Genomic DNA, 27,255 nt, shown 5'->3' on the forward strand with positions numbered 1-27,255 from the left:
ACCCCACCCTGGATCTTCCTTGGTAGTACAGCATATTGATTAAAAACCCGAGCTCTACCCTTTACTAGCCATGAGACCCTATACAAGTCGCTTGTCTCCTCTCAGAGAAAAACTTCGAGATATTAAAAGTGCAGTTGAATACATTTATTCTTACATTAGTATATATGGACTAATATTATTGAATTAAGAAGTCAAATTTGAAAATGGAAACAGCCCAAAGTCTAGAAATAAACCCTGTTACTTTCCTAACAGAGTATAATTGACATACAGCATTATATTCGTTTCAGGTGTACAACAGGATTCAACAGTTGTATGTGTTACAAAAGATCACAATATGTCTAGTTAACACCTATCATGATATGTAGTTACGAAAATATTTTTCTTAGAAGTTTATCTAAATTTTAAAGATTTACTCTTAGTAACTTCCAAATATGCATTACAGTATTACTAACTAGAGGCACCATGGTGTACATTACATCCCTATAACTAGATGTTTGTACCTTTTGACCACTTTCACCTGTTTCATCCACCCCACCCTACCCTGAAAACCGCCATTGTGTTCTGTTATTGATGAGCTTGGGTTTTGGTTTTTAGATTGCACATGTGAGATAATATGGTGTTTGTCTTTCTCTGTCTGACTTCTTACAATAAGATTCCAAAATTAATAAATAACATATATATAATAGAATTTCACAAATACTTTACATATATATTCCATTATATATATATTTAATTTTTTATATATGCATGGGGGTGTGTATATATGTATATATGCACACATATACATATATAACATAATTTTCTTTATCCATTCATCTACTAATGGACACTTGTCATATCTTGGCTATTGTAAATAATACTACAGTGAACATAGGGGCACATGTATCTTTTAGAGTTAGTGTTTTCATTTTCTTCAAATACCCAGATTTGTGGTTTTGATTTCCCTGACAATTAGTGATGTTGAGCATCTTTTCACGTAACTGTTGGCCATCTGTATGTCTTCTTTGGAAGGTGTTGCTTTCTTTTTCTTGGATGAGCTGTTTGGCAGAAGGCTGTCGAGGAAGGAGGCAGGAGCAGTCTGCTCTAGAGCAAACCATTCAAGCCACTAGGAAAAGTACTGTCTGTTTCTCACGCATTCGCTGAGAAACCTGGTTTCTGCTGTTTCTGGGTAAGAACTTGCAATGCTCTTCGGGTGGTTCCTCCACCTGAATAAGGCACGAATGCATCATAATGAAAGCACCTCGATCTCTTCTGTAGAAGTTTGGGTGTTTTGAGAAGAAGCTTTCAAGATGCAGGATAAGGGGTTTGTTTGGGATAGTGCCTGTGGAAGAGAAGGGGAGAGAGCACATGAGTATGGGGGCACAACCTTCAGACCACGATGCAGGTCTCCGGTCTGTGAGGGCAGGGAGGAGGAGCTTGGGGAGCAAGAGCCTCAGGCTACAACTCGGAGAGCCTCAGTGCAACTCTGAGAAAGGGTCCGGGAACTACAAAGACTCCTGCCCTTCTTAGCTATTTTCTGGGGCTTCCGGGGAGGCCACGGTATGAGCTCAAGGACTGCAGCAGCGCCCTGAGAGGCCGCGACCGGAGCACGCTGGCTGAGTACGCCCCAGGCAGGCTCTCTCTGCCAAGGGTCTCAGCAGCGCATCTCCACGACAGCCACACTTTCTAGTCAAAACTCAGCTTCATGAGGAGCTATATCCATTAGCTTTTGCTGTGTAACAAGCCAACCCAAAACAAAGTGGCTTTGAAAAAAATAGTAAGTATTTCTCTCTCATTCGAGAGTCGGCTCTGTTGAGGACTGAAGACCTCAGCTAGATTTGTTCACCTGTCTGGCAGCTGCACGGCCGCCATCCGATGTAGACTGGCCTCCGCTATGGCAACCAGCTCTGACTTCCAGCGTCGCGCAGCCCGCAGCAGGCTCTGCTCCCGGTGTCTCAGCCCCCGGCAGGCTCACTTGGGTGTATTCTTCTCTTACTAACATCGGAAGCACCTAAGAAAGCAGATGGAAAGGCACACAGTCTCTTGAGGCCTAGACTTAGAAATGGCACTCTTTCACTTCGCCCTCATTCTACTGACCACAGCAAGTCACAAGGTTGAGCCCCACGTTAAGGAGCAGCCTCTAATTGGAGGACACTGCAATATTACACGGCAAACGACATGGATGTGAGGAAGAGTGAAGGTTTGGTGCCAAAATTGCAAACCACCACAGAATCCAGGCTAATCACAAAGGCTTGAGTCTCTTTCTTACAAAGTAGCATTGTCAAATGTGAGGTGATCATGAGAGCACTTGGATAGAAGAAGCCAGAGGAAGACAAGAAATAGAAGAACATTCACAAATATCACAAGACACATTTGAAAACCACTTTATATGTAGTTGTCTCATTGGCCTACGACCCATCAGAAGAATAAATCCCATGAATCGGTTGGCAAATTTTAGATAAACAATAGCTCTTTTTGTCTTAACTGATTATCGTGCTTTTCCAAAGGCACTTGTAATGAGATGTCTGAGCTATTGCGCAGATTCTGCCTTGGCAGGTCCATAAATAACTGAAGGCAGTTTTACTATGTAGAGCCATTCTAACCAACATATTTACACTGGTCTCTTGGGCCTCTACAGTTTGTTTTATTTGCTATTTGGGCCATAAGCAGGGATGAACAAGTTTGAAAACACGTTTTAGTTTGGAAACACCTTGGCTCAGTCGGTTGAGCATCTATCTCTGGGTTTAGGCTCAGGTCGTGATCCCAAGGTCATGGGATCGAACTTCACGTCAGGCTCTGTGCTGAGCATGGGATTTGTTTGGGATTCTCTCTCTCTCTCTCTCTCTCTCTCTCTCTCTCTCTCTTTCTGCCCCTCTCCCCCACTCATGCTCTCTCTCTAAAATAAAATAAAAATAAAAAAGAAAGAACTTCCTAGTCAAAGCAATGAAATCTGGTGGTAAGTTACTACACTGAGCTATTAACAAAATATGAGCATCTGGGAGAAGGAATTCTTACCTCTGAGCCACAGTTTCTATGTGTAAGAACAACAGTGCCGCCCATACGTGGTTCAAAAACCTGGTCTGAACCAAAAGGTCAGGTTTGATTCACAATGAGATGTGTACATTACGAAGAGGCAGAAGAGCTTTACACAGCATCTCCCCAGAGTGACAAACCACCACAAGGAGATCAGAAAAGAAAGTTCATCAGTGCAACATCAGAAAACTCACACACCACAAACACACACCACATTGACAATATCCCAATGTCAATACCAATCCTCAGAACTCCTCAATGGCATCCACTGGCTAGACCCTGAACTCCCAAAGTCAACTCCAGAACATAGGGCTAAACTTTGCTTTGGAGCCTCTTACCTTTTTAAAAAAAATAATAATTAATAAAATAATAATAAAGAATAAAATCAGTAGAGCTGATATTGCTTCAATGTAGGGAGGAATGCCTTTCAAATTAAAATCTGTCTTCTCAGATTCTGCAGAGATAGAGAAAAACAACATTAAGAGGAAACCTACGGGCCAGAGCCATAGACCACACACCACTACTAGAACCTGCTATTGTAGGTCATTTCCCTGTGACCCTCTGCCACATGTCTTGGCATCCTCTGTTTCTATCACACACACCTCCACCCATCAAACAGTGCATTTAGCACTTGCCAGAAAACATTGCAATATCAAACACTACATACCACACACACATGCCATGCAATGTTCAAAGCTTCCAAACTACTACACCATTTTACTCCTATAGACTGAATACATGTGCCTCCCTCCCAATTCATATACTGAAATCCTACTGCTCAATGTGATGGTATTAGGAGGTAGGATTTGGGGGAGGTGATTGGGTCATGAGGGTGGAGTCCTCGTGAATGGATCTAGTGTCCTGATGATAGAGGCCCCAGAGAGATCCCTCATCCCTTCCAGCATGTGAGTATACAGTAAGAAATCTGCAACCCAGAAGAGGGTCCTCACCCAACCACGGTGGCACAATTACTGCAAACTTTCAGTCTCTGGGACTGTGAAAGATAAAGATCTGTTGTTTTTAAGTCCCTCAATCTGTGGCAAATTGTTATAGCAGCCTGAATGGACTAAGACTTACTCGTAATGCAGACAAACCCCTTATTCCATACAAAGTATATTTCAGTTTCATGATCCCCATGCCCCCCCCACATACCTTGTACACATTCCTTCACACCCCACCCACACACATTCCTAGCCCTACTTCTGAGAACAATTCCCTTCTCCCTCCAGGACCACCTCAGTCCCCATCTGGCATACCCAGACCACATCCCCCAGGGCCCCTGGTCAGACCCTGCCTTCTTTACCCCTCATAGCTCCAGGAATATGCATCTGATCAGCAGGGTCATACCTAACCAGGACCAGAGCTATGACCATGGAACCCAAGATTATGTGCTCAATGGACCTCATCCCACCAGCAGGAAGGATTCTATAGTGAGCTAAAGATCTAGAGCTAAGGATCCAGTATGCCTGAGGCAAGTCCCAGGCTCCTGCAGGACCACCCTACTATGGCTTCCTCATCTTAGGCATAAGGCAGAACTGATTCAGCTTCTACCAGTCAACAGTTTGCTGGGGACCTGGGGTCTGAGCAGAAGAGTTGCTGGCAGGCCTGGGTGCCTGGCCTCTGATAGACTCTTATCCTCAGAGGACATGGACAGGATCCTATGCCCACTCTTCTTGTAGCCAGCAAGATTCACACTCCAAGCCATAGAGATCACCCAGATCACTTAAACTGCCATGGCTAACAACTAGCCCTGTTTTCATCTGAGGACTACTGTCACCACTCTCCACCTGCTAGACCATCTGCCCTGGCTTGAGAGACCTAGTCTGGACTGCTGACTCTCGGGCTGAACTATGCCAGGCCAAGCTTTCTATCTTCCCCACTGGTCCCCATCTTCCCTTAGGACTGCCTGGGAACCAAAGTTTTATGCTACCTGACCTCAAGGTGAAGAGCAAGAGAAATGTTCAAGAGGTTGCTTACCTATCACAGTCAAGGTGAAATTGAGCTTCTGGGGGGTAGGCAAGAATTTGTGATATACCATACACTGGTAGATGGTCATACTGTCTTCCAGAGAGGGCTTCAGCATCAGGAAGCTAGTGACATTAAGCATACCATTCTCAATGGTGTAATTAGTGACGATGCCCTCAGAAACCTCCTGAGGATCCTTCTGGGATAGTTTTCTCCACCTTATGGTAATGTTCTTAAGGTGAAACCCACTTGACATACACAAGATAAGTGTTTTTTGGTTTTCTTTCACCATGGCTTGCTCCGGAAACAAGCTGCTCACTGGGGAAGCTGCCAAAAGAGAGAAGTCATACTTTGAGGGTAGGTAGGGACTAGTTTATTATCAGCCCAATGCCCCAATAACAATCCTAGGATTCAGCAAGCCTTCAGGAAAGGTGAGCATACTGAATGGAATTCTGCTCAGGTTAAATATTGTGGGAATGCTGGTTTCAGTGTCAACTGACACGCTATGGGTCTCTACTCTCACAGCACTTTCATAGAGCAGGATTTCTTAAGCTCCTTTGTATCATACATAGACACCTTTGAAAATCTGAGGAAAGCCTTGGAATGCTATTGTGGTAGAGACTGCTAATGGCTAATTTCCAATCTTCAATGACATATCCAAGTAAAAGCTACATCTTTCATCCTCCATGTAGCCATGTGAACTTAGGGTCTAGTAGCTTAGATGTAATCAGAAGTGATGAGAACAACTTCCAGGAAGTACCCCTAAATAACAAGGGTATCTTAAAGAAAAGGACTGGGCCCTTCTCTTCCTCTCCCCCTTCCTCCTTCCTGCAGAATGGCTGGAACACCAAGTGATGACTAGGGATAGAGAAGCCACTTCCAAACTCAAGGTGGCAGCTACCTGTTACGAATGGCAAAGTGATAAGATAAAAGGATCTTGGGTCCCCTCAGATCACAAAACTGCCTTCCCTGCCTTGAGTTGGCTATAGTTGTGTGAAAGACAATACACTACATTTTTAAAACGTCACTATTGACTTCTGGTTTCCCTTCCAACATGTAAAGACCCTGGATCTCATAGCAAGAGGAGCAAACTGCAAGTCAACAAGTTTTCTGAGCTCCACCTCAGAGAACTGAGGGGACAAGGCAAACCAGCACCCTGAAAACTAGACAGATTGAGAGGATCATGGCCAAGATCATGTCACCGTAAGCAGATACCAGTGCCATAAACCAGTAGAAGCACTTAAGCAGTAACTCTGACAAACCTCTAAAGGATGAGCATGGACTAGCACGGGAGTAAGAAACTCCTGGGGGCTCAGTCTCACGGTGGCCACCATACTTTCATAGGTTTTACCACCAGGAACCCTGCCAGGTTCTCACAGTGAAGATTCAAGAAAAATCCCCACCTGTTTAAGGGGAAAGGAAAAGTATTTAAAAATATACCCAGTGCATTATCCATCAACAAAGGATGCTCTCAAGAGAAAAGACTGCCAGAGCTTTCTCTGACCTGAGGTAAAGACTTTTAGCCAACTCTAGCCCCGTCTAGACTTCAGGTCTCCCCAGGAACATTTCTGAAGGTCACAGCCTAGGGGCTCACAGTGCTCCAAGAATGAGCGTTAATGGTAAGATGCACAGTTTCCCTCTGCAATACTTCATGACCACAGCAACGGGGCTCCAGGATGACAGCAGCAGAGGCAAAGCAAGAGAGCAGCAAGACACCAATTCTATTTAAGGAGGGAAACAAAGAAAACAGGTAGCCAACAATGAGGAACCTGTCCATTCCAGCAGAAAATCCTTACAAGGAGCCTCTTAAAAAATGAATCTTATGTGGAAAACATGTAGATTATAAGAATGTACAGCTTTTGTCCTAGATTATTTCTCTATTTACTGAACGTACTTATGAAAGACCTATAACAGGTCTTTGTGGGAAGAAAGAGAAATCACAAAAGTGATGAAGAGCTCAAATAATGGGGTTTATGCCAGTTACGTACAAGTATCCTATGTATCTCAAAGACCCTAACGTTTGTAACATCAAGTATCAGTAGTAAATTATATACATTTTATCATCAATAAATGTATTTTACAACTAAAAAAAAAAGGAGAGAGAGAGGGAGGGGTGGCTGGGTGGCTAAGTCGGTTAAGTGTCGGCTCAGGTCATGATCTCGCAGTCTGTGAGTTCCAACTCCACATCAGGCTCTGTGCTGACAGCTTAGAGCCTGGAGCCTGCTTCAGATTCTATGTCTCCCTCTCTCTCTGCCCCTCTCCCACTCAGCTTTGTCTCTGTCTCCAAAAGATGAATAAACCTTAAAAGAATTAGAAAAAAAAAAAGCAAACAAGTTCACCAAATAGAATGGCACATGCTAATCCAACTATATACATAATCACTTTAAATGAATGGTCTAAACATATCAATTAAAAGACAGAGACTATCAGAGTGGATAAAAAATAAAAGATTCACCTACATGTTTTCTACAAGAAACCCACCTTAAATATGAAGACAGGTTTCAACAGATAGGTTTAAATTAAAGGAATTGAGAAAGATACATTCTAAAAGCTGGAGTAACTGAATTTAAAAGAAGTCTTTATAATAACAACAAAAAACATTAGAGATAAAAAAAGACATTACTTAGTGAAAAAGCAATCACTTATTCAAGAAGACAACAATCCTCAATTTTTATGCACCTGATAACAGAATGTCAAAATATATGAAACAAAACCTGAAAGAACTGCACGGACAAATAGATGAATCTACAATTATAGTAGAGATTTTAACACTCATCTTTCATTAGTTAATAGACCAGCAGGGAGAAAAGCAGTATGAAAACAGCTGAAAGGAATAGCACCACCAAATACCTGGACTGAATTAATTAACAGGATCCTTTATCCAACAGCAGAATATACATTCTTATCAAGTTTGCATGGAACATTCACCCAGGTAAATCACATTCTAGCTCACAGACTACATTTTTAAATATTTTAAAGAACAGAAATAATACAGAGTATGTTCTTGGGCCACAATGGAATTAATCCAGATATAAATAAGCATAAGGATGGCTGGGAAAATTCCAAATTAATTGGAGAATATGTTATTTCTATTCTAAATAATATATGGGTCAAAGAAAAAGTCTCAAGAGAAATTTTAAAATATTTGGTTTTAAAAGCCAAATGAAATTAAAATGAAAATCCCACTTATGAAAATTTGTGGGTGATACAAAAGAAATGCCTAGAGTGAAGTGTATAACATTGAATACATATTTTAGAAAAGAGGAGAGATATAAAATCAACTACCTTGATTAATAAGCTTCCACCTTCAGAAGCTAGAGGAAGAAGAGCAGTTTAAGCATAAAACAAGCAGAAGAAAAGAAATATCAAAATTTAGAGCAGAAATCAATGAAACTGAAAACAGCAAATCAATGGAGAAAATCAAAGAAACCCAAAACTGGGGCTGTGAAATGATTACTAAAATTGATAAGCTTCTAAGTTAACTAAGAACGAAAGAGAAAACATAAAGTACTAATATCATAAATGAAGGAGTGATCACTATTGATACCATGAACAAAAGGATAATAAAGAAACATTATGAGCACCATTATGCCCACATATTTGATAACCTAAATAAAATGGACCAATTCCTTGAGAGACACAAATTACCAAGATGCGCACAAGAAAAAATAGATCATTTGAATTGGCCTGCATCTATTAAAGAAATTTATTCAACAATTAATAACCTCAAAAAAATAAAGCATTAGGCTCAAATGGTTTCAATGATGAATTCTACCAAGTATTTAAATTAATAATGATACCAATTTGTTTTACAATTTTTTCCAATAATTAGAAGCAGTGGCAACATATCCTAACTAATTCTATAAATCCGGTGATACAGTAATCCCCAAACCAGATAAAAACATTATAAGAAAGGATAACTACTGGGTGGCTCAGTAGGTTGAGCGTCCAACTTCAGCTCAGGTTACGGTCTTGTGGCTCTGGGCTGACTGCTGACAGCTCAGAGCCTGGGAACTGCTTCAGATTCTGTGTCTCAGTCTCTCTCTCTGCCCCTCCCTCGCTCATGCTCTGCCTCTCTCTCAAAGATAAATAAACATTAAAAATTTTTAAAAAGAATAACTACAATATGTCTCATTACACTAAATGCAAAAGTCCTCAACAAAATTGAGTCTAACAATGTATAAAAATAATTATGCACCACAACTAAGTAGGATTTATTCCAGGTTTTAAGACTGCTTTATCATTCAAGACAATTAATATAATCCATTACATCAACAGATTAAAGAAGAAAAATTATATGAACATATTAATTATGCGGAAAAAGGATTTGGCAAAATCCAACACCCATTCATGTTCAAAACTCTCAGGAAATAGGATAAGGGGAACTTTCTCAACTTGAAAAAGAACATCTACAAAAAACCTACAGCTAACATCACACTTAATGGTAAGAAACTAAGGACAGGAACGAGGCAGGGCTATCTCTTCTGACCACTCCTATTCACTATCAGGAAGGAAGCCCCGGCAAGTATGATAGGACAAGAAAGGAAATAAAATATCTACAAAATTTATATAGAAAAATCCCCAACACTGGACCAAAAAACAAATTTAAACCCTAGAACTAATACGTCATTACAACAGCAGCAGACTGCAGGAGTCAAGGTTAATATATAAAAGTCAATGGCTTTCTAATACACAAGCAATAAACAGTTGGAATTTCAAATTAAAAACCCAATACCATTTAAATAAGTGCCCTGTCTGCCACCCAAAAAAGAAATGCTTAGGTTTAAATCTATAAAACAGAAAATTGTGATGAATGAAATCAAAGATTTCAATAAATGAAGAGATATTCCGGGTTCATGGAAAAGAAGAATCTATATTGTTAAGGTGTCAATTCTTCCCACTTTGATCTATAGATTCAATGCAATCAAAAGTCCAGAAAGTACTCTGTGGATACTGACAAACTGATTCTCAAGTTTATAAGGACAGGCAAAAGGCCCAGAACAGCTAACACAACACTGAAAAGGAACAACAAAATTTGATGACTAACACAACCTGACTTAAAGACTTACTATAAAGCTACAATAATCTATGCAACATGGTATTGGTGAAAGAACAAATAGACCAACAGAACACAATAGAGAGCCCAGAAAAAGACCCACACAAATGTATTTAATTAATCTTTGACAAAGGAACAGAGGCAATTCAATGGAGAAATGTGGGGAGCTGCTAAGATCAGCGCTTGCAGGCAAGGAAGTGTCACTCCCTGTGGGGAGCTGCTAAGATCAGCCGCCTATAGGCAGGGAAGTGCCACTCCCTGTCAGGAGCTGCCAGAAGAACAAAGATCCTGCAGGCAGGGTAGTGTCGGCCCCTCAGGCGCTGTGCTTAAAAACTTCAGTTTGGTTCCTCCTTTACCCTAGCATCAATCACTTGACCCTGTTTCCTAGCAACTGACCTAGGTCAGCTGCCTTGCTTCCCGCCTTGAACCTTATATAAGGTGTGTGTGTTTTTTCAATAAACAGAGGCTTGATCAGAGATTTTGTCTTGCCTCCATTCTCTGTGCCCCCTGCCCCCTAATTCTCACTCCCTCTTTCAGGACCTGCGTTGACTGACCAGCGGGCCGGGGCAGAGAAAAGGTAATCTTCAACAAATATGTTGGAACGATTGGACATTCATATGCACAAAGTTTGCACATGGAATCTAGACACACATTTTATACTTCTCACAAAAATTAGTTCAAAATGTATCACAGCCCTAAACATAAAACTATAAATTGTCTAGAAAGATAACATAAAAGAAATTCTAGGTGGCCTTGAGTTTGGTGATACGCTTTTAAATACAAGGCCAGGGGCACCTGGGTGGCTCAGTCAGTTAAGCCTCCGACTTCAGCTCACGTCATGATCTTACATGGGTTAGAGCCCCGAGTCGGGCTCTGTGCTGACAGCTCAGAGCCTGGAGCCTGCTTTGGATTCTGTGTCTCCCTCTCTCTCTGCCCCTCCCTTGCTCATGCTCTCTCTGTCTCTCAAAAATAAATAAAACATTAAAAAAATTAAATACAAGGCCAAAAGCATAATCCATAAAAGCAAAAAATCAGTAAGTTGGACTTTATTGAAATTTAGAACTTCTGCTCTGCAAAACACAGTGGAGAAAATAAAAAACAGGCCATAGACTGGGAGAAAAATATTTGCAAAACACCTATCTGATTTGTATCTAAAATATACAGATGACTCAAAAAAAAAATAACATATACAGAGGATTCTTAAGACTCAACAACAAGAACACAAAGAACCCAGTTGAAAAATGGGCAAAAGATCTAAACAAATATCTTTCAAAAGAAGATACACAGGTGACAAAAAAGCAAACAGAAAGATCCTCAATATCATACGCTATTAGGAAATTGCAAATTAAAACAACAGATGAGACATCACGACACACTTATTAGAATGGCTAAAATACAAAAAATTAACAATACCACATGTTGATGAGGATATAGGAAAACAGGAACTCTCATTCATTGCTGGTAGAAATGCAAAATGCCATAGTTGCTCTGGAATAACTGGCAGTTTCTTACAAGTTTAAACATAGGCTTAACATATGATCCAGCAATCACACTCTTGGGTATTATCCCAATTGAAATGAGAAATTATGTCTACACAAAAACCTGCACCTGAATGTTTCTGGCAGTTTTATTCCTAATTGCCAAAAATTGGAAACAATTGAGATATTTTTCAACAGGTGAATGGACAAACTATGGCACATCTATACAACGGAATATTACTCAGTGATAAAAATAAATGAGTTATCAAGCCACCAAAAAAAAAAAAAAACGGACATGGAGGAATCTTAAATATATATTGCTATGCGAAGGAAGCCAGTCTGAAAAGGCTTCATACTAGATGATTCCAGTTCCAATTGTATAATATTCTAGAAAAGGCAAAACTATGAAGATATTAAAAAGATTCACGATGCAAGGGGTCCAGGGGGAAGGGCAAACAGGTAAAGCAGAGGCAGTGAAACTATTCTCTGATACTGTAATGGTAGATGTATGATATCACATATATGTCAAATTCACAGAACTAGAAACACAAAGAGAGAAGCTTAAGGTATGCAAAATTTAAATAAACAATTTAGGAGTTCAAGAAATCCCAAAAAAGAGAGAAAGGACACTGTAACAAGCAGATCTCTGTGTACCACAAATGTATGAAACAGCCTCGCTGCAAGAGACAGAGGAAAGGTGCTGACCTACGAAACTTTTGAAATAAGTGGAGTCTAGAAGAACAAAGGCAAGATGAACTGCAAGTAGTACACCTTAGTTGATAAAGCTGTTCCTCACCGGGGCACAAGTTAACAATTCTGATATGGCTGCAGACATATGCTGGAATTAAACAAGTAAGTAAATGGATGGGAGGACATTGGAAGCCAGGTTTCTTACTATTGCGGTGGGTTTCACAGATCTGCAAGGGAAGGAAGCTAGAATGATTCATATGGTAATAGATTAAAGTTAAGGACATCATTAAGACCTACTATACTAAATTAAATATAGACACAGATGGTTAAAAGTAGAAATTCTTACAGATACATGCATATACACAGATTAGTATACATACACGTATTTATTTGCTCTGTCAGTTCAGAGGGCCCAGAACCCATGATATCCCTGCCCACATTTTGGTTTCCAACATATTTTCCAATCAAAAGAACCAGAGAGAATTCCTTGAATAATTGGCTGATTCTGGGAATGGGACAAGAAACACACAACAAGATGATACTGGAATATCTTGTAGTGCCAGAAAGTAAAGAAGTACTTAGATCAAAACAAAACCCCACAATGATGAGGGTCTGTCAAAGAGACACAAGAGTCAACTGAAAATGCTCCCAATGGCCAAAGCTGGAACAATCTGAACAAAAACCAGTTGTATGAAATTATAACCCAAAGTACAAAATAAATATCCTGTCCAAACTGGCATAAATAAATTTATAGATTAATAAGTGGGGGAGAAGAGACAAATCTCTTGTGCAGAAGAATCCCAAATAAATTATGCAACTACTCCACTCTAAAGGGAAAGCATAATTCACCACAGCTTAAATGTGGGCTGCACAGAGTGACTTCCTTTCAAAGAGTACAGGATGACAAAGAGGGGGAGAAGTGGGCTTTATAGGTGAGAAACCACACAAATACTGAAGCTAGATAAGTAAGGCCACCACCAAGAGTTAAAAATTATTCAAAGCGATGGAATGGGATGAAAATGGCATTTTACCTCTGCGATCTTCCTCCCCCAAAACCATAACTCCAGCAAATTATGAGAAAAATAGCAAGGAAATACCAATAGAGTGGCATCCTATGATATCCCTGACCGTTACTCCTCAGAATGTCAAGATCGCCAGAAACAAGAAAAGTCTGAAAAATTGTCACAGTTAAGAGGAGCCTAAGGACTCGTGACAACTAAATGCAATGTGGTATTTTGGAGGGATCCTGGAACAGAATAAAAGACACTAGATTAAAATTTAAGGAAATCTGAATAAACTATGGACTTTAATTAATAATAATAATTATCAATATTGGTTCATTACTTATAACAAATATATCATACTAATGTGAGATGTTAATAATAGGGAAAGTGGTGTGCAGGGATGGGAATAATATAAAAACTCTATTATCTTTGCAATTTTTTTGTCAATCTAAAGCTATTCTAAAAAATAAAGTCTATTAACTGTTTAAAAATGCTTTTATTTTAAGCTGTCAGTTTTAGAGGAAATGAAACCTAACTTAACATTTCCATCCCCCAAATGAATATGTACAAAATATTAAAAGTCGTAAGGACAATTTTGGGAAGGCTCACAGATGCTGTCCCCCTTGTATAGGCTGAATTGTAGCCTCTCAACATTCATATGCTGAAGTCCTAACCCCAGTGCTTCAAACTGTGATTATATTTGGAAATAGGGTCTTTATTGAGGTAATATGTTACAATGAGGTCATTAGGTCAGACCCTAGTCTAATATGACCAATGTACTTGCAAGAAGAACAGAGTAGGACACACATGGGCAGAGGAAATAAGAGTGAAGACGCAGGGAGAAGATGGCCATCTACAAGCCAACCAAAAAGGCCTCAGAAAAAAACAACCCCACTGATAACCGTCACCTCAGACTTCTAGACTCCAGGGTTGTCAGAAAATGAATTTCTGTCATTTACGCCACCGGGTCAGTGGTATTTTGTTACGGCAACCCCTGAAAACAAATACACCCCCCAAAGCTGATCTACATATGATCAGACCAATCATAATAGAGAAGAGCTCAAAGAGGTCTGGCGGACAGTGTGGCTGTTGCTGCAAGTCTTCACTGGGCACCTACCTCACAAAAGCACCCAGCTGTGCATGGTCATGCATTATGTTATGTACTCCTCAGAACATCATGAGACAGGTGTGATTTATCACCCCATTTTGTACAGGGGAAAATTCAGGTCCAAAAATGTTAAGCGGCTGGCCCAATCACCCAGTTTGGAAGCAGCAAAGGCAAAATAGGATTCAGACCTATGGAACAAGAGCCCAGCATCTCTCTCCTTTCCCAGCTACCTTTCAGAGACACCTCTGTAGTGAACACTCATCATCCATACGCTAAGTAAATTACATCATAACTTTCACTGAGCACTTACAATGGGCCAAACATTATGCTAAGAATATTACCTGCATTTTTTATAGACTTCCCCACAATAAACCTCCCAGGTAGATACTATTACATTTGTTCATAAGGAGGTTCTATGTGATTAATAACTTGCTCAACACTGTTCGGCTGTCCATGGAAGCCCAAGACTCAAACCCATGTCTTTCTGACTCCTAGGCCCATGCTCTAAACCTCTGCGCCATTTGGCCTACCCACAACTCCACCCCAAATCTCAGTACCATGGGAACCACAGGGCCCTGCCCCCAGGGAACTCACCCACAACCTCCAGCTTGATTCGTCCCACTGCTTTGTAAGGGGTGATCACCACCTCACATCGGTACTCTCCTGCTTCCCTCAGCTGGACCCGTGGCAGCAGCAGCGAGGCATTCCCACGCTCCAGACTCTCTGGAGGTACCACGGCTCCATATCGAGCTGTCATTTGGTGGCCTCCAAAAAACTCATATAGCTTAACTTCTGTTGGAGACCCCAGACCCTTCCAAAACCAGGTGATACCCATAATTGTTATGTTCAGGGAGGGGTGACCATAGATTTGGCAGAAAATAGTGGCGTTGTTATTCAGGAGAACAGTCTGAGTTGTCCCTGCCATCTTCACATGTAGGAAACCTGTGGCAATAAGAGAAATCAGTTATGGGAGACTGTTGGAAGAAAACATAGGCCTGGTACTCTCAAACACTACCACATAATCGGAAACAAATCCCTTTTTGTGGGGGACAGGGTGTTTCAGGTACAGGAGCTCTTAGTTCATGGTCCCTCGTTAATCCACATAAAATCGTTCAACTTTGTTCTTCTTCAAGATTGTTTTCAAGATTCTGTGTTCCATGCAATTTCAGAGGCATTTTAGAATCAGTTTGTCAATTTCCACAAAGAACTCAACTCAGCTGAGATTCTGATAGGAATTGCACTGAAGGTGTAGATCAATTTGGGGAGTACCACCATCTTAATAATGTTGTCTTTAATCCATGAATGTGTTTTGGGGATGTACTATGGACTCAATGTTTGTGTCCCTCTAAATTTTACACAGTTGAAGCCTAACCCCCAGTGTGATGGTATCTGGAGGTGGGGCCTTGGGGAGGTGATTAGGTCAAAGGCAAAGCCCTCGTAAATGGGATTAGTGTCCTTATAAAAGACAGGCAGAGAGATCTCTTTCTCAGCACCAGGGGACAAAGTAAGAAGGTATTCCTCTACAAGCCAGGAAGAGGCCCCTCACCAGCACCCAATTCAGTCAGCACCTAGGTCTTGGGATTTCCCAGCCTCCAGAACTGTGAGAAATAAATCTCTGTTGTTTAAGCCACTTAGTCTAAGGTATTTGTTAGGAGGTCTAAAAAGACTTAAGACGAGATATTTTTTCATTTAACTTTAGATGTTCTTAAAATTTTTTCAATAGCAAATATTCCTGCTGTTCTGATTTTGTAATAATCAAGACAGGTTAAACGTTTGCTCCCCAGACTTAGTTCTTCCCCTAGATCTGGTTTTATCAATGCTGGTGATTTATATGATGCATCTTATGTGGGAAATATCTGTAAATCTAGGTATCCTTGAGAAATAACCGTAATAAGCTAGTGTAATCATTTTTAAAGATAACAATTGCTAATTTGATGATTACCAGTTGCCATTAAATGAATTATAAAACTAAAAAATTACCTTATAGTTTTCAGAGTAAAAGTTTTGTGCTCCTTTTGTCAAACTTATTTCTAACTATTTTATTCTTTCTGATGGATTCATAAATAGAACTGTTCTCTTAATTTTATTTTTGGATTGCTCATTGCAAGTGCATAGAAATACTATTTATTATATTTTTTATTTTCATCTCCCTCCCACAACAGGCACCCATTCTAAGGTGCTTAATGCTTACATTTTTGTTCTCTTTGAAACTGCCTTGTTTTGTTTCTCAAACTTATGAAAATGATATGGAGTTACACATTACTACTTCTGCTCTTGGCACTGTTTCCAGATCCTCTCATTGCTATGTGTACAGCTAGCCCATTGGCTGAAATTGACAAGTTCTCTAGATGCAAATCCACATTTGGCTCATCTACAGCCTCAATGATGGTCTCCTAAATTCTCACGTCCTGACCCATCCACCCACCACCACTTGGCACAGCCTGGCCTATTCTGGCCAGTCTAGTAAGTGTCAAGTGTTATTTTCCTGTGTTAACTTCTATTCTATGATTAGTAATGAGTTTAAACATCTCTGCAGGTGCCTTTCGATAATTAGACAGAAACATCCATCAGAGTCCCTACCCACCCCCCCACCCCACCCCGGCAATAAAAAAAAGTCCAAGAGAACGTTTGAATATCACCAGGAGGTTAAAACAACCGCCTCACTCTAGGCAAAGACTTTAGCAAAGTGAAGATGCCTCCCGGACAAACCCGTGGGACAAGCAAGTGGAGTGGTTTTTTAAAACTTCATTCCCTTTGTTTTTCTTCTCAATTGTAGCATCCAAAGTGATGCAAGAGGCCCTGAAATTCAGAGAGCATTTAGAGCCCAGAATCAAAGGAGGCCCCCAGTCCCAGCGGCAGGGGCAGAGAGTACAGTTACGAATGAGTAAAGGAACTCGAGTTTCAGAGGAGAGCTCCCGGAGCTCGTTAGAGCGCGGAGCCGCCACGGATTTCTGGCCGGACTCCTGCTGTAGCGCACCGGAGAGGGGCTGCCTCGCGGCCCGCACCCGACCCTCTGTACACATCCCACCCTGCCGCCCCCCACCTCCCCCCTCCGGGCGCAGCGGGCCTACCTGCGCTGGGCCGCGAGTGCCGCAGGACCAGAAGGAGAAGAAGGAGCTGGAGCGGCCGCTCGCAGCCTCGCGACCCACGGCCTGCTGACCCGTGAGCCATATCCACTGTTACGCGTGATGTGGCTGCGCTGATTTATAAATGGACCGGCTGGAGTCTGGGTCCGCCCCCGGGGCTGTGTCCAGAAAGTTTCCCTACGTGACTCACCTCCCCCGCCGTGCACCACAGGAACACAGGGGGCGGGACTACAGCGCGCCTCCCGGCAGCCCGCGTGCACGCGAAGACGCTTAAGTAAGCGCGACCCCACACTTCCTAGGCCTATGGGTCCCTTCCGCCAGGCTGCGAAGCGGGCCTGGGTGGTTCTACTCCCTTTACTGAGAACACTTGTAAGGAGCCGTGTGCCCGGCGACACCCCTGCCGTGGCGCTGGAGGGAGAAGTAACCTTAGGCTTTGTGCGGCACAGGTTACCGCCGAGGGCTGGTGGTGCCTTGGGCGGGGTCTGAAGTCAACCTCTCGGTTCTGTTTTGTTTCTGCCTTTTTTTTTTTTCCGGTTTCCTTGAGAGAGACAGAGAGACCTAGACAGAGAAAGAGAACACAAGCAGGGGAGGGGCAGAAGCAGGCTCCAGGCTCTAAGCTGTCAGAGCAGAGCCCCTTGCAGGGGACTCCCACCCACCGACCGTAAGACCATGACCTGAGCAGAAGTCCCAGGCTTAACAGAATGAGCCACCCCAGGAGCCCAGGTTCATTTGGTAAAGTGAGGACCGGAGCCCCTCAGAGGAGGCGACACACAGGGTGGTGGCGATGGTGGCCGAGGTTAGCTAATGCAGTGCCAGAGCGTGAGTTGTGGCAGGTGACTGCTCTTACCATCGACAAGATAAACTTCGATTACTTAGGGGGAAAAAATTGCGTTGCTTAAACTGAAAGCCGAATTTATATCAAACATCTGAAGAAGGCAGCCCTTAATTTTCCATCCCCTTACTAACCAAAAACTGGCTTCTGACTTTGTCCAGCAAAACCTGCAATGTTCATTCAGTGGTCATTAAGTTTTACTACCTCCATACAAGTTTTTAAATCGGTTTGAACTACTAAGTCCAGAACACAAGTAGCAGTGCTATAATAATAAATGCACACACCTCCTTGCCCAGCATCTTGCATTCCAGTAGTCTCGCTGATCCTACCTAGTTTTTCCCTCAGATCATTAAAAGTAATGTATGTAATCTATAGAAAATCACAGGCCGACCTGGACTCAGCTGCCAGCTGCATTATCACCAATTGTGGGACAGTGACAAGTTACCCCAGTTTCCACTTCCCTAAAAGTGAGATAGTAAAATCTTCCCTGCAGGGCTGTTGTAAGAATTACAGGATCTGGCAGGGTGTAAATGTAAGACTTAGTGGTACTGTCAGTAACTAAGTAGGTATTTACATTCTCACTCACCTGCAGAGCATGCATAGTGGAAAGAACATAGAAGAGGGAGGTGAGCAGGGTGCCCACACTGACACCAACTAGCTAAGGGACCTTCAGATGGTCACAATTTCTTCTAGCTTTGAGAAGAATGCTGCTGCAATTTTGATTGGGATTGCATGAATGTGTTGATTGCTTTGGGTAATAATGACATTTTAACAATGTTTATTCTTCCAATCCACAAGCACTGGATGTTTTTCCATTTCTTTGTGTCTTCTTCAATTTCTTTCATAAACTTTCTATAGTTTTCATCATACAGGTCTTTTACATCTTTGGTTACATCTAGGTTTATTCCTAGGTATTTTATGGTTTTTCGTGCAATTCTGAATGGGATCAGTTTCTTGATTTCTCTTTCTGTTGCTTCATTATTGGTGTATAAAAATGCAACCGATTTCTGTACATTGACTTTGTACCCTGCAACTTTGCTGAATTCATGGATCAGTTCTAGAAGGCTTCTGGTGGAGTCTGTCGGGTTTTCCATGCAGAATATCATGTTGTCTGCAAAAAGGGAAAGTTTGACTTCTTCTTTGCCAATTCTGATGCCTTTTATTTCCGTTTGTTGTCTGATTGCTGATGCTAGGACTTCCAGCACTATGTTAAACAATAGTGGTGAGAGTGGACACCCCTGTCATGTTCCTGATCTCAGGGGGAAAGCTCTCAGTTTTTCCCCATTGAGGATGATATTAGCTGTGGGCTTTTCATAAATTGCTTTTACAATGTTTAAGTAAGTTCCTTCTCTTCCGACTTTCTCGAAGGAAGGGATGTTGTATTTTGTCAAATGCTTTTTCTGCATCTATCGACAGAATTATATGGTTTTTATCTTTTCTTTTGTTAATGTGATGTATCACAGTGATGGATTTGCATAAAGTGAACCAGCCCTATAACCCAGAAATGAATCCCACTTGATCATGATGGGTAATTCTTTTTATGTGCTGTTGAATTTGATTTGCTAGTATCTTGTTGAGTATTTTTGCATCTGTATTCATTAAGGATATTGACCTGTAGTTCTTTTTTTTTGGTTGGGTCTCTGTCTGGTTTGGGAATCAAAGTGATAATTGCTTTGTAGAATGAGTCTGGAAGTCTTCCTTCTATTTCTATTTTTTGGAATAACTTGAGAAGGATGGGTGTTAACTCTGCTTTAAATATCTGGTAGAATTCCCCTGGGAATCCATCCAGCCCCGGGCTTTTATTCGTTGGGAGATTTTTGATAACTGATTCGATTTCTTCTCTGGTTATGGGTCTGTTCAGATTTTCTATCTCTTCCCGTTTGAATTTTGATAGTGCATGTATGCTTAAGAATTTGTCCATTTCTTCTAGATTGTCCAGTTTGTTGGCATATAATTTTTCATAGTAATCCCTGGTGATTGCTTGTATTTCTGAGGGATCAGTTGTAATAAATCCATTTTCATTCATGATTTTGTCTATTTGGGTGTTCTCTCTTTTCTTTCTGAGGAGCCTAGCTAGAGGTTTATCAATTTTGTTTATTTTTTCAAAAAACCAACTCTTGGTTCCGTTGATCTGTTCAATTGTTTTTTTGGATTCTATATTGTTTATTTCTGCCCTGATCTTTATTATTTCTCTTCTTCTGCTGGGTTTGGGGTGCTCTTGCTGCTCCCCTTCTAGTTTCCTTAGGTGCTCTGTTAGATTTTGAATTTGCGCTTTTTCCAGTTTGTTGAAATGGGCCTGGATTGCAATAAACTTTTCCTTAGGACTGCTTTTGCTGCATCCCAGAGATTTTGGATTGTATTTTCGTTTTCGTTTGTTTCCATCTATTTTTTAAATTTCTTCTCTAATTGCCTGATTGGCCCAATCATTCTTCAGTAGGGTGGTTTTTAATCTCCACATTTTTGGAAGTTTTTCAGACTTCTCAAAGCTAGAATAAACTATCCTAGAATTCGTATGGAACCACAAAAAACCCCGAATAGTCAAAATAATATTGAAGAAGAAAACCAAAACAGGAGGCATCACAATCCCAGACATTAGCCTCCACTACAAAACGAATAATCCAGTGAAGAAATGGGCAGAAGACATGAATAGACACTTCTCCAAAGAGGACATCCAGATGGCCAACAGGCACAAAACAGTATGGTATTGGCACAAAAACGGACACATAGACCAATGGAATAGAATAGAGAACCCAGAGCTGGACCCACAAGTGGATGCCCAGTTAATCTTAGACAAAACAGGAAACAGTATCCAATGGAAAAAAGACAGGCTCTTTAGCAGGTAGTGCTGGGAGAACTGGACAGCAACATGCAGAAGAATGAAATTAGACCACTTTCTTACACCATACACAAAAATAAACTCAAAATGGATGAAGGACCTGAATGTGAGACAGGAAACCATAAAAACCCTAGAGGATAAAGCAGGAAATAGCCTCCTTGACCTCAATCGCAGCAATTTACTACTCAACACATCCCCAAAGGCAAAGGAATCAAGAGCAAAAATGAACTATTGAGACCTCATCAAGATAAAAAGCTTCTGTACCGCAAAGGAAACAATAAAAAAAACTAATAGGCAACCGACAGAATGGGAAAAGATAGTGGCAAATGGCATATCAGATAAAGGGCTACTATCCAAAATCTACAAGGAACTTACCGAACTCCACACCTGAGAAACGAATAATCCAGTGAAGAAATGGGCAGAAGACATGAATAGACACTTCTCCAAAGAGTACATCCAGATGGCCAACAGGCACATGAAATGATGCTCCGTGTCACTCATCATCAGGGAAATATAAATCAAAACCACACTGAGATACCACCTCACGCCAGTCAGAGTGGCTAAAATGAACAAATCAAGAGAACGTAGATGCTGGTGAGGATGTGGAGAAACGAGCACCCTCTTACACTGTTGGTGGGAATGTAAACTGGTGCAGCCGCTCTGGAAAACAGTGTGGAGGCTCCTCAAAAAACTATCAATAGAACTCCCCTATGACCCAGCAATAGCACTGCTGGGGATCTATCCAAGGGATACAGAAGTGCTGATGCATAGGGACACATGTACCCCAATGTTCATAGCAGCACTTTCAACAATAGCCAAATCATGGAAAGAGCCTAAATGTCCACCAACAGATAAATGGATAAAGAAAATGTGGTCAATGGAAAACTACAGGGCAATGAGAAAGAATGAAATCTGGCCATTTGTAGGAAAGTGGATGGACCTCGAGGGTTTCATGCTAAGTGAAATAAGTCAGGCAGAGAAGGATAGATACCATATGTTTTCACTCATCGGTCTAATGAGAGAAACCTAACAAGGGACCATGGGAAGGGGAAAGGGGGGGAAGAGTTAGGGAGAGGGAGTGAAGCAAATCATGAGAGACTCTGGAATACTGAAAACTGAGAGCTGAAGAGAGAAGAGGAAGGGGAAGGAGGGTGATGGTCATACAGAGGGGCACTTATGGGGAAGAGCACTGGGTGCTATATGGAAACCAACTTGGTAATTATTTAAGTAATATAAATAAATAAATAAATAAATAAAACAAAAAGAGGTCACAGTTTCTGGGCCACAGTTTTAACAAGAGATCTACAAGGTTAGGTCCAGCTACAGAACTCTAAAATCCTAAATTCCACCTTTTCTCAACTGCTACGTCCTCCAGGGAATTTTAACCTTGGGAAAAGGCCTCTTGTGATATTACTGACATCATTAAATAACTTCTTCCAAGAAATCCCTAAACTTGCCCAGCAAACCACTCTGCAAACCACTGGGGTTTCCACTGCAGTGCTATCACCGAAGGCAGGGCTGGAATTCCCTCATTGGTATGTGATCACTAAGGCCCTAAGACTCTATATAATAGTGTTCTGCAAAGAATCCATTCTTCCAACACTGTCAAGTTTGTCTTTTCCCCCAGAAAATTACAACACATACTATATAATACCCAAGATTTCAGTATCACCCCAAAACCAGAAACCGCCAGGGAGACCGAGTCATGCATGCAAAAGCAAAGCACATTTATTATTACGGCTTAGGCTCGCTGGGCCTAAGTTCGGTCTCACAACCTTCACCAAAGCAGTGGATCCATGCTGAGAGCCCAGAACAAGGGCTGAGTAGGGTTCTTATGGGGTTTAGGAAGGGGGAGTTACAGGAAACTGTGACATAGGTACAGTGACCCAATCATAATGGTACAACAGTATTGGCAGCAACTTTAGCCATACACATTGTTCAGAGCGTTCGTTACTTTTGGTGGGACCCAATCACAACATTTAGGGTATCTTTGAAATTAACCAATTACAGAGCGAGTTCAGGGTCTTGTTTGGTGACTATTGGGTTAACTTTAACATTAGGTAACAGGGTCCTAGCTAAAGTTCCCATCTGCAGGTCTCAGCCTTAGGAATGTGGGGAGAGGTAGCTGGCCTTTCCTGATTGGATACCACAAAGTGGTCTCCTGCCTTGGGTAATGTGTAACCGCCTAATAGTTCTGGAGAGACTGACCCTTAGACCTAGTTTAGAGGGGAAACTTAAAGCCTGTCATGGGGTCTGTTTGGTTCAGACTCGTGTTCTTACAACTACATGTTTTTTCTGATTTTACATTTAATATAATTAAAAACAAAGCTATAGAAATGATGACTAGAATAATATATTCTGACGAATATTGCACTGGGAGAATTTTTACAATGTATCATCAAAAAACAAACTCAAATACAACAAACATGTATCGTCTTTGTGTCTTCCTGATTATCAAATTAAAATCCACTTATTTATTTGCAGTTTTTTATTTTTTATTTTTTTTGCCTTTTCTTCCACTTTATTTCATACTTCCACCACAATAATGACTCCTTTAATTTAAACTAAAAACCATAGAGGGTTCCTGAAAGGGTGGCAGCAAAGGAATAGAGGTGTTAAAGGCAGAGGGACAGGTTGGGTGGGGAATCAGCGAATCGTCCTGACTGGGCTCTTGAAGTTGCTGGTGGCTTGGAGCTGAAGCTGGTAGGCCATTGGATGGATCTTGAAACCGTAGAGCCTGGGCCCGCCATTTGGGCCGGTACTCAGGGTGCACCATGAAGAGCATGTGAGGGAAACCGGTGCCGAAGTAGGCGCCATCCGTGTGATGGTGTCTCGATGACTTGGGTGTGTACACGTCCATGCACTTGGGGCAGTAGAGCTTCACCATGGCCTCACCTGGGATGTCCGAAAGGCCGACGGGAAGCATTGGCTGGTTCTCACAGTACACACGGGGACAGTAGCCAAAGTCTCCTTGCTGGTACTTTTCCAACATCTGGGCGACGCCACGGTTGGTGAGGATATAGCGGGCGTGGATCAATCCATAAAGCATCTCAGCTGCCTGCTCAATCAGGTCACTCTGGTTGGGGTTGTCTTCCAGCCCTTCATCAGGCTACAGGTCCAAGATCATGTCTAGAGCTTGTCTATAGTGAGGCACCTGCTCATTGAGTCCAGTGAGATTGAATTTGTCCTGGATGTAGTCTTCATCCACTTCACAGAAGAATTCATTGCCACGGAGCCCACAGAACCAGGAAATCCAGGACACTTCCTCTGAGCTGCTCATCTTCACCTCAGCGGCTGGACGGGGACCCGGACCAGGGTGGGGGAGGGGAGTCGCCGCTTCCAAGAAACCACGAAGGCTACAGCGCAGGCCACGGACCCAACCGAGGCAGGCGAAGTGGGGCGGGGGGGAGTGGACTATTTGCAGTTTTTTAAATGACCAATTTTTTAAATAAGCCAAAAAGAATAAAGCCTAGGTACTCTTCAGATTAATAAAATTTCTGTCCAAACTTTAAAAGTAACATTTAACTTTAAAAAGGACATTTTTTATCATGTATTTGTAAAAGGTTACATTTTTAATTTAACATTTAAATTGAAAAAATTCCAAAATCCCCCAAATTTAGTAATAACAAATAAAATAAATGGTCTTTAAAATAGGATATATAAACCATCATTATTAAATGTTTTTTAAAACATAATAGGGTCACCTGGGTAGCTCAGTCAGTTAAGCATCCTACTTTGGCTCAGGTCATGATCTTGCAGTCTGTGAGTTAGAGTCTGCTTTGGATTCTGTGTCTTCCTCTCTGTGCCTTTCCCCTGCTCACACTCTGTCTCTCTCCTTCTCTCTCTCTCTCTCAAAATTAACATCAAAATAATTTTAAAAACATAATAAATATTGATAAAGTATGGATTATGCACCACTGGTTTCCTTCATGAAAAGGAAGGGCAAAATTTTTTCACTTTTTAATTCCAGAAGATAATTTTTCTCAGAAGACAAAGAATAACTAATGGTCTTCCCTCTACACCTACTTTAGGCACAAGCTTACATATAAATGTGCACATATTGCTTCTGAAATACGATCTTTCCATTAGAGGCTATATAAATTGGTACACGGACATACTGAAAGTTGTCCACCTTCATGTTTGCTAATAGATTTTGGACTAACAGCTTTCCACCTTCATGTTTGCTAATAGATTTTGGACTAACAGCTTCAAAGCAAGAAACTCCACTGAAAAGGGGCTCCTTCCTCCACCTCTGCTACAGTACTTGAGCCTCCAGGGCTCTTCCATTCTTTGTCCCTGAACTGGATAGAGAGATGCCAATAGAACTATCTGGAAGTCACTAGAGTTCTCACAAAAGAATGATAACAGCCACTGGGCATTAACTGGCTTCAAATTATCCTTAAAATAAAATACTTAGCCTCTATTATATTTTTACATAAATCTTTCATAAATTAATCCTGTCTTAATAAAGTCACCTCAATATCTTAATTAGTAATACAACACACTCCCTTGGAGAAAAGATGAATAGTTTGGGATTGTGAGGGAAGGGCAGAATTCCTTTGAAAGGCCTGATAATAACCCCCCAAAGCTGGAGGCAGTGAAACTCTAAGACATTTGACAGTGGTGCTAGTAACATTCTACAGCCATCAGAGCTTTCTCCAGTGACTCAGGAAGAGCATTAGAACAGAACAGTGGAAAAGTCAGTACAAAAGTGAAAAGGGAGAGAGCTCATAGAGAGAAAAAAACTTAATTAAACTTCAGCTCATTCGGGCAAAAATAATGAATACAAAAAACTATGCTACTTCTCTTTTAATCAGAGTTTGCCAAATTCATGTCCTGGTCTTTCTATTACAAAAAATATATTTTGTCCTTTATAGTAACAACTATATGACAGAAAGTGCTGCTGGAATGCACAAAATATTTTTTAACTATTATTATTTAAGGAGGGTACCAAAAAAGCTAAAGAATTGGACAAAGGACATTCATCAGATTCTGAATGCTATGCATTTGCTCATAAACTGATTCACTTTGTGGAAGAAGAGTCAGAAGCTCTATAAATAAGTTAGAAATTTTCTTCAGAGTTAGAATTACTCTCCACAGTGCTCAGAAACTCCTCTATGAGTGACTGTCTGATTGCGTAACTAGCTCTTTCTGCAAATGTGGTTTTCTTTTTCCTAGTATCAATCCTGAATCTCAATGAAACATGCTATAAATATCAAAGAGAGTGAACATACATACACATCAAAGGAAACGAGAAATGTATACAGGGTTAGAACTGAGAGTTCATCAGAAAACAAAGTAAGCTACAAATTGTAAGATACATTGCTCAATGCTATAGAACAAGATGATAGGAGTTTCAAATTGTTGTTTGACAGAGATGCTTCAGTACTACCCCAAAGATGTTTAAACATTACAAGGCAATTGTGAATGGGATCTGTTTCTTGCTTTCTCTTTCTGTTGCTTCATTATTGGTGTTATAAGAATGCAACTGATTTCTGTACATTGACTTTGTACCCTGCAACTTTGCTGAATTCATGGATCAGTTCTAGAAGGCTTCTGGTGGAGTCGATCGGGTTTTCCATGTAGAGTATCATGTCGTCTGCAAAAAGGGAAACTTTGACTTCTTTGCCGATTCTGATGCCTTTTATTTCCTTTTGTTGTCTGATTGCTGATGCCAGAACTTCCAGCACTATGTTAAACAACAGTGGTGAGAGTGGACATCCCTGTCGTGTTCCTGATTTCAGGGGGAAAGCTCTCAGTTTTTCCCCATTGAGGATAACATTGGCTGTGGGCTTTTCATAAATGGCTTTTACAATGTTTAAGTAAGTTCCTTCTATCCCAACTTTCTTGAGGGTTTTTATTAAGAAGAAATGTTGTGGGGGCGCCTGGGTGGCTCAGTGGGTTAAGCCTCCAACTTTGGCTCAGGTCAGATCTCACGTTCGTGGGTTCGAGCCCCACATCAGGCTATGTGCTGACAGCTAGCTCAGAGCCTGGAGCCGGCTTCTGGTTCTGTGTCTCCTTCTCTCTCTGACCTTCCCCCTCTCATACTCTGTCTCTCTCTGTATCAAAAATAAATAAAACATTTAAAAAAATTTTTTTAAAGCAGGTGCTCCTCTTTAAAAAAAAAAAAGGAAGCGATGTATTTTGTCAAATGCTTTTTCAGCATATATCGACAGGATCATATGATT

At 41.2% G+C, this 27,255-nt stretch overlaps 1 protein-coding gene, 1 non-coding gene and 1 pseudogene across 2 annotated transcripts; 1 reads left to right on the top strand and 2 right to left on the bottom strand.

Moving 5' to 3' along the window:
* Nucleotides 1-960: 960 nt before the first annotated feature.
* NCR3LG1 (natural killer cell cytotoxicity receptor 3 ligand 1) lies at nt 961-17,587 on the bottom strand. The gene is made up of 6 exons (XM_029914611.1): nt 17,385-17,587; nt 14,908-15,255; nt 4,990-5,304; nt 3,351-3,466; nt 1,826-1,990; nt 961-1,321 (listed from the first exon to the last, which is right to left on the bottom strand). The coding sequence occupies exons 1-6, from the start codon at nt 17,482-17,484 to the stop codon at nt 1,226-1,228; spliced, it is 1,140 nt and encodes a 379-aa protein (XP_029770471.1). The 5' UTR covers nt 17,485-17,587; the 3' UTR covers nt 961-1,225.
* Nucleotides 16,034-16,144, top strand: LOC115272878. Its single transcript, XR_003900526.1, has one exon. It is a non-coding gene; the product is annotated as a small nucleolar RNA SNORA72 (small nucleolar RNA).
* Nucleotides 17,588-23,571: 5,984 nt separating the features above from the next.
* On the bottom strand, nt 23,572-24,471 carry LOC115307006 (annotated as a pseudogene).
* Between the last annotated feature and the right edge of the window lie 2,784 nt (nt 24,472-27,255).

This window comes from Suricata suricatta, chromosome 11 (genome assembly GCF_006229205.1).
Source record: "Suricata suricatta isolate VVHF042 chromosome 11, meerkat_22Aug2017_6uvM2_HiC, whole genome shotgun sequence".
Classification (NCBI taxonomy): Eukaryota; Metazoa; Chordata; class Mammalia; order Carnivora; family Herpestidae; genus Suricata; species Suricata suricatta.

Bases quoted from the DNA above. Each gene is read 5' to 3' on its own strand.
- NCR3LG1 (XM_029914611.1), bottom strand. From the start codon at position 17,484: ATGGCTCACGGGTCAGCAGGCCGTGGGTCGCGAGGCTGCGAGCGGCCG. The intron at 1,991-3,350 runs GTAAGAGGCTCC...CTGCTTTCTTAG, and splicing joins TTATTATTTTTTTTAAAAAG to GTGCTTCCGATGTTAGTAAG. The intron at 1,322-1,825 runs GTGAACAAATCT...TCTCTTCCACAG, and splicing joins GCCGTGCAGCTGCCAGACAG to GCACTATCCCAAACAAACCC.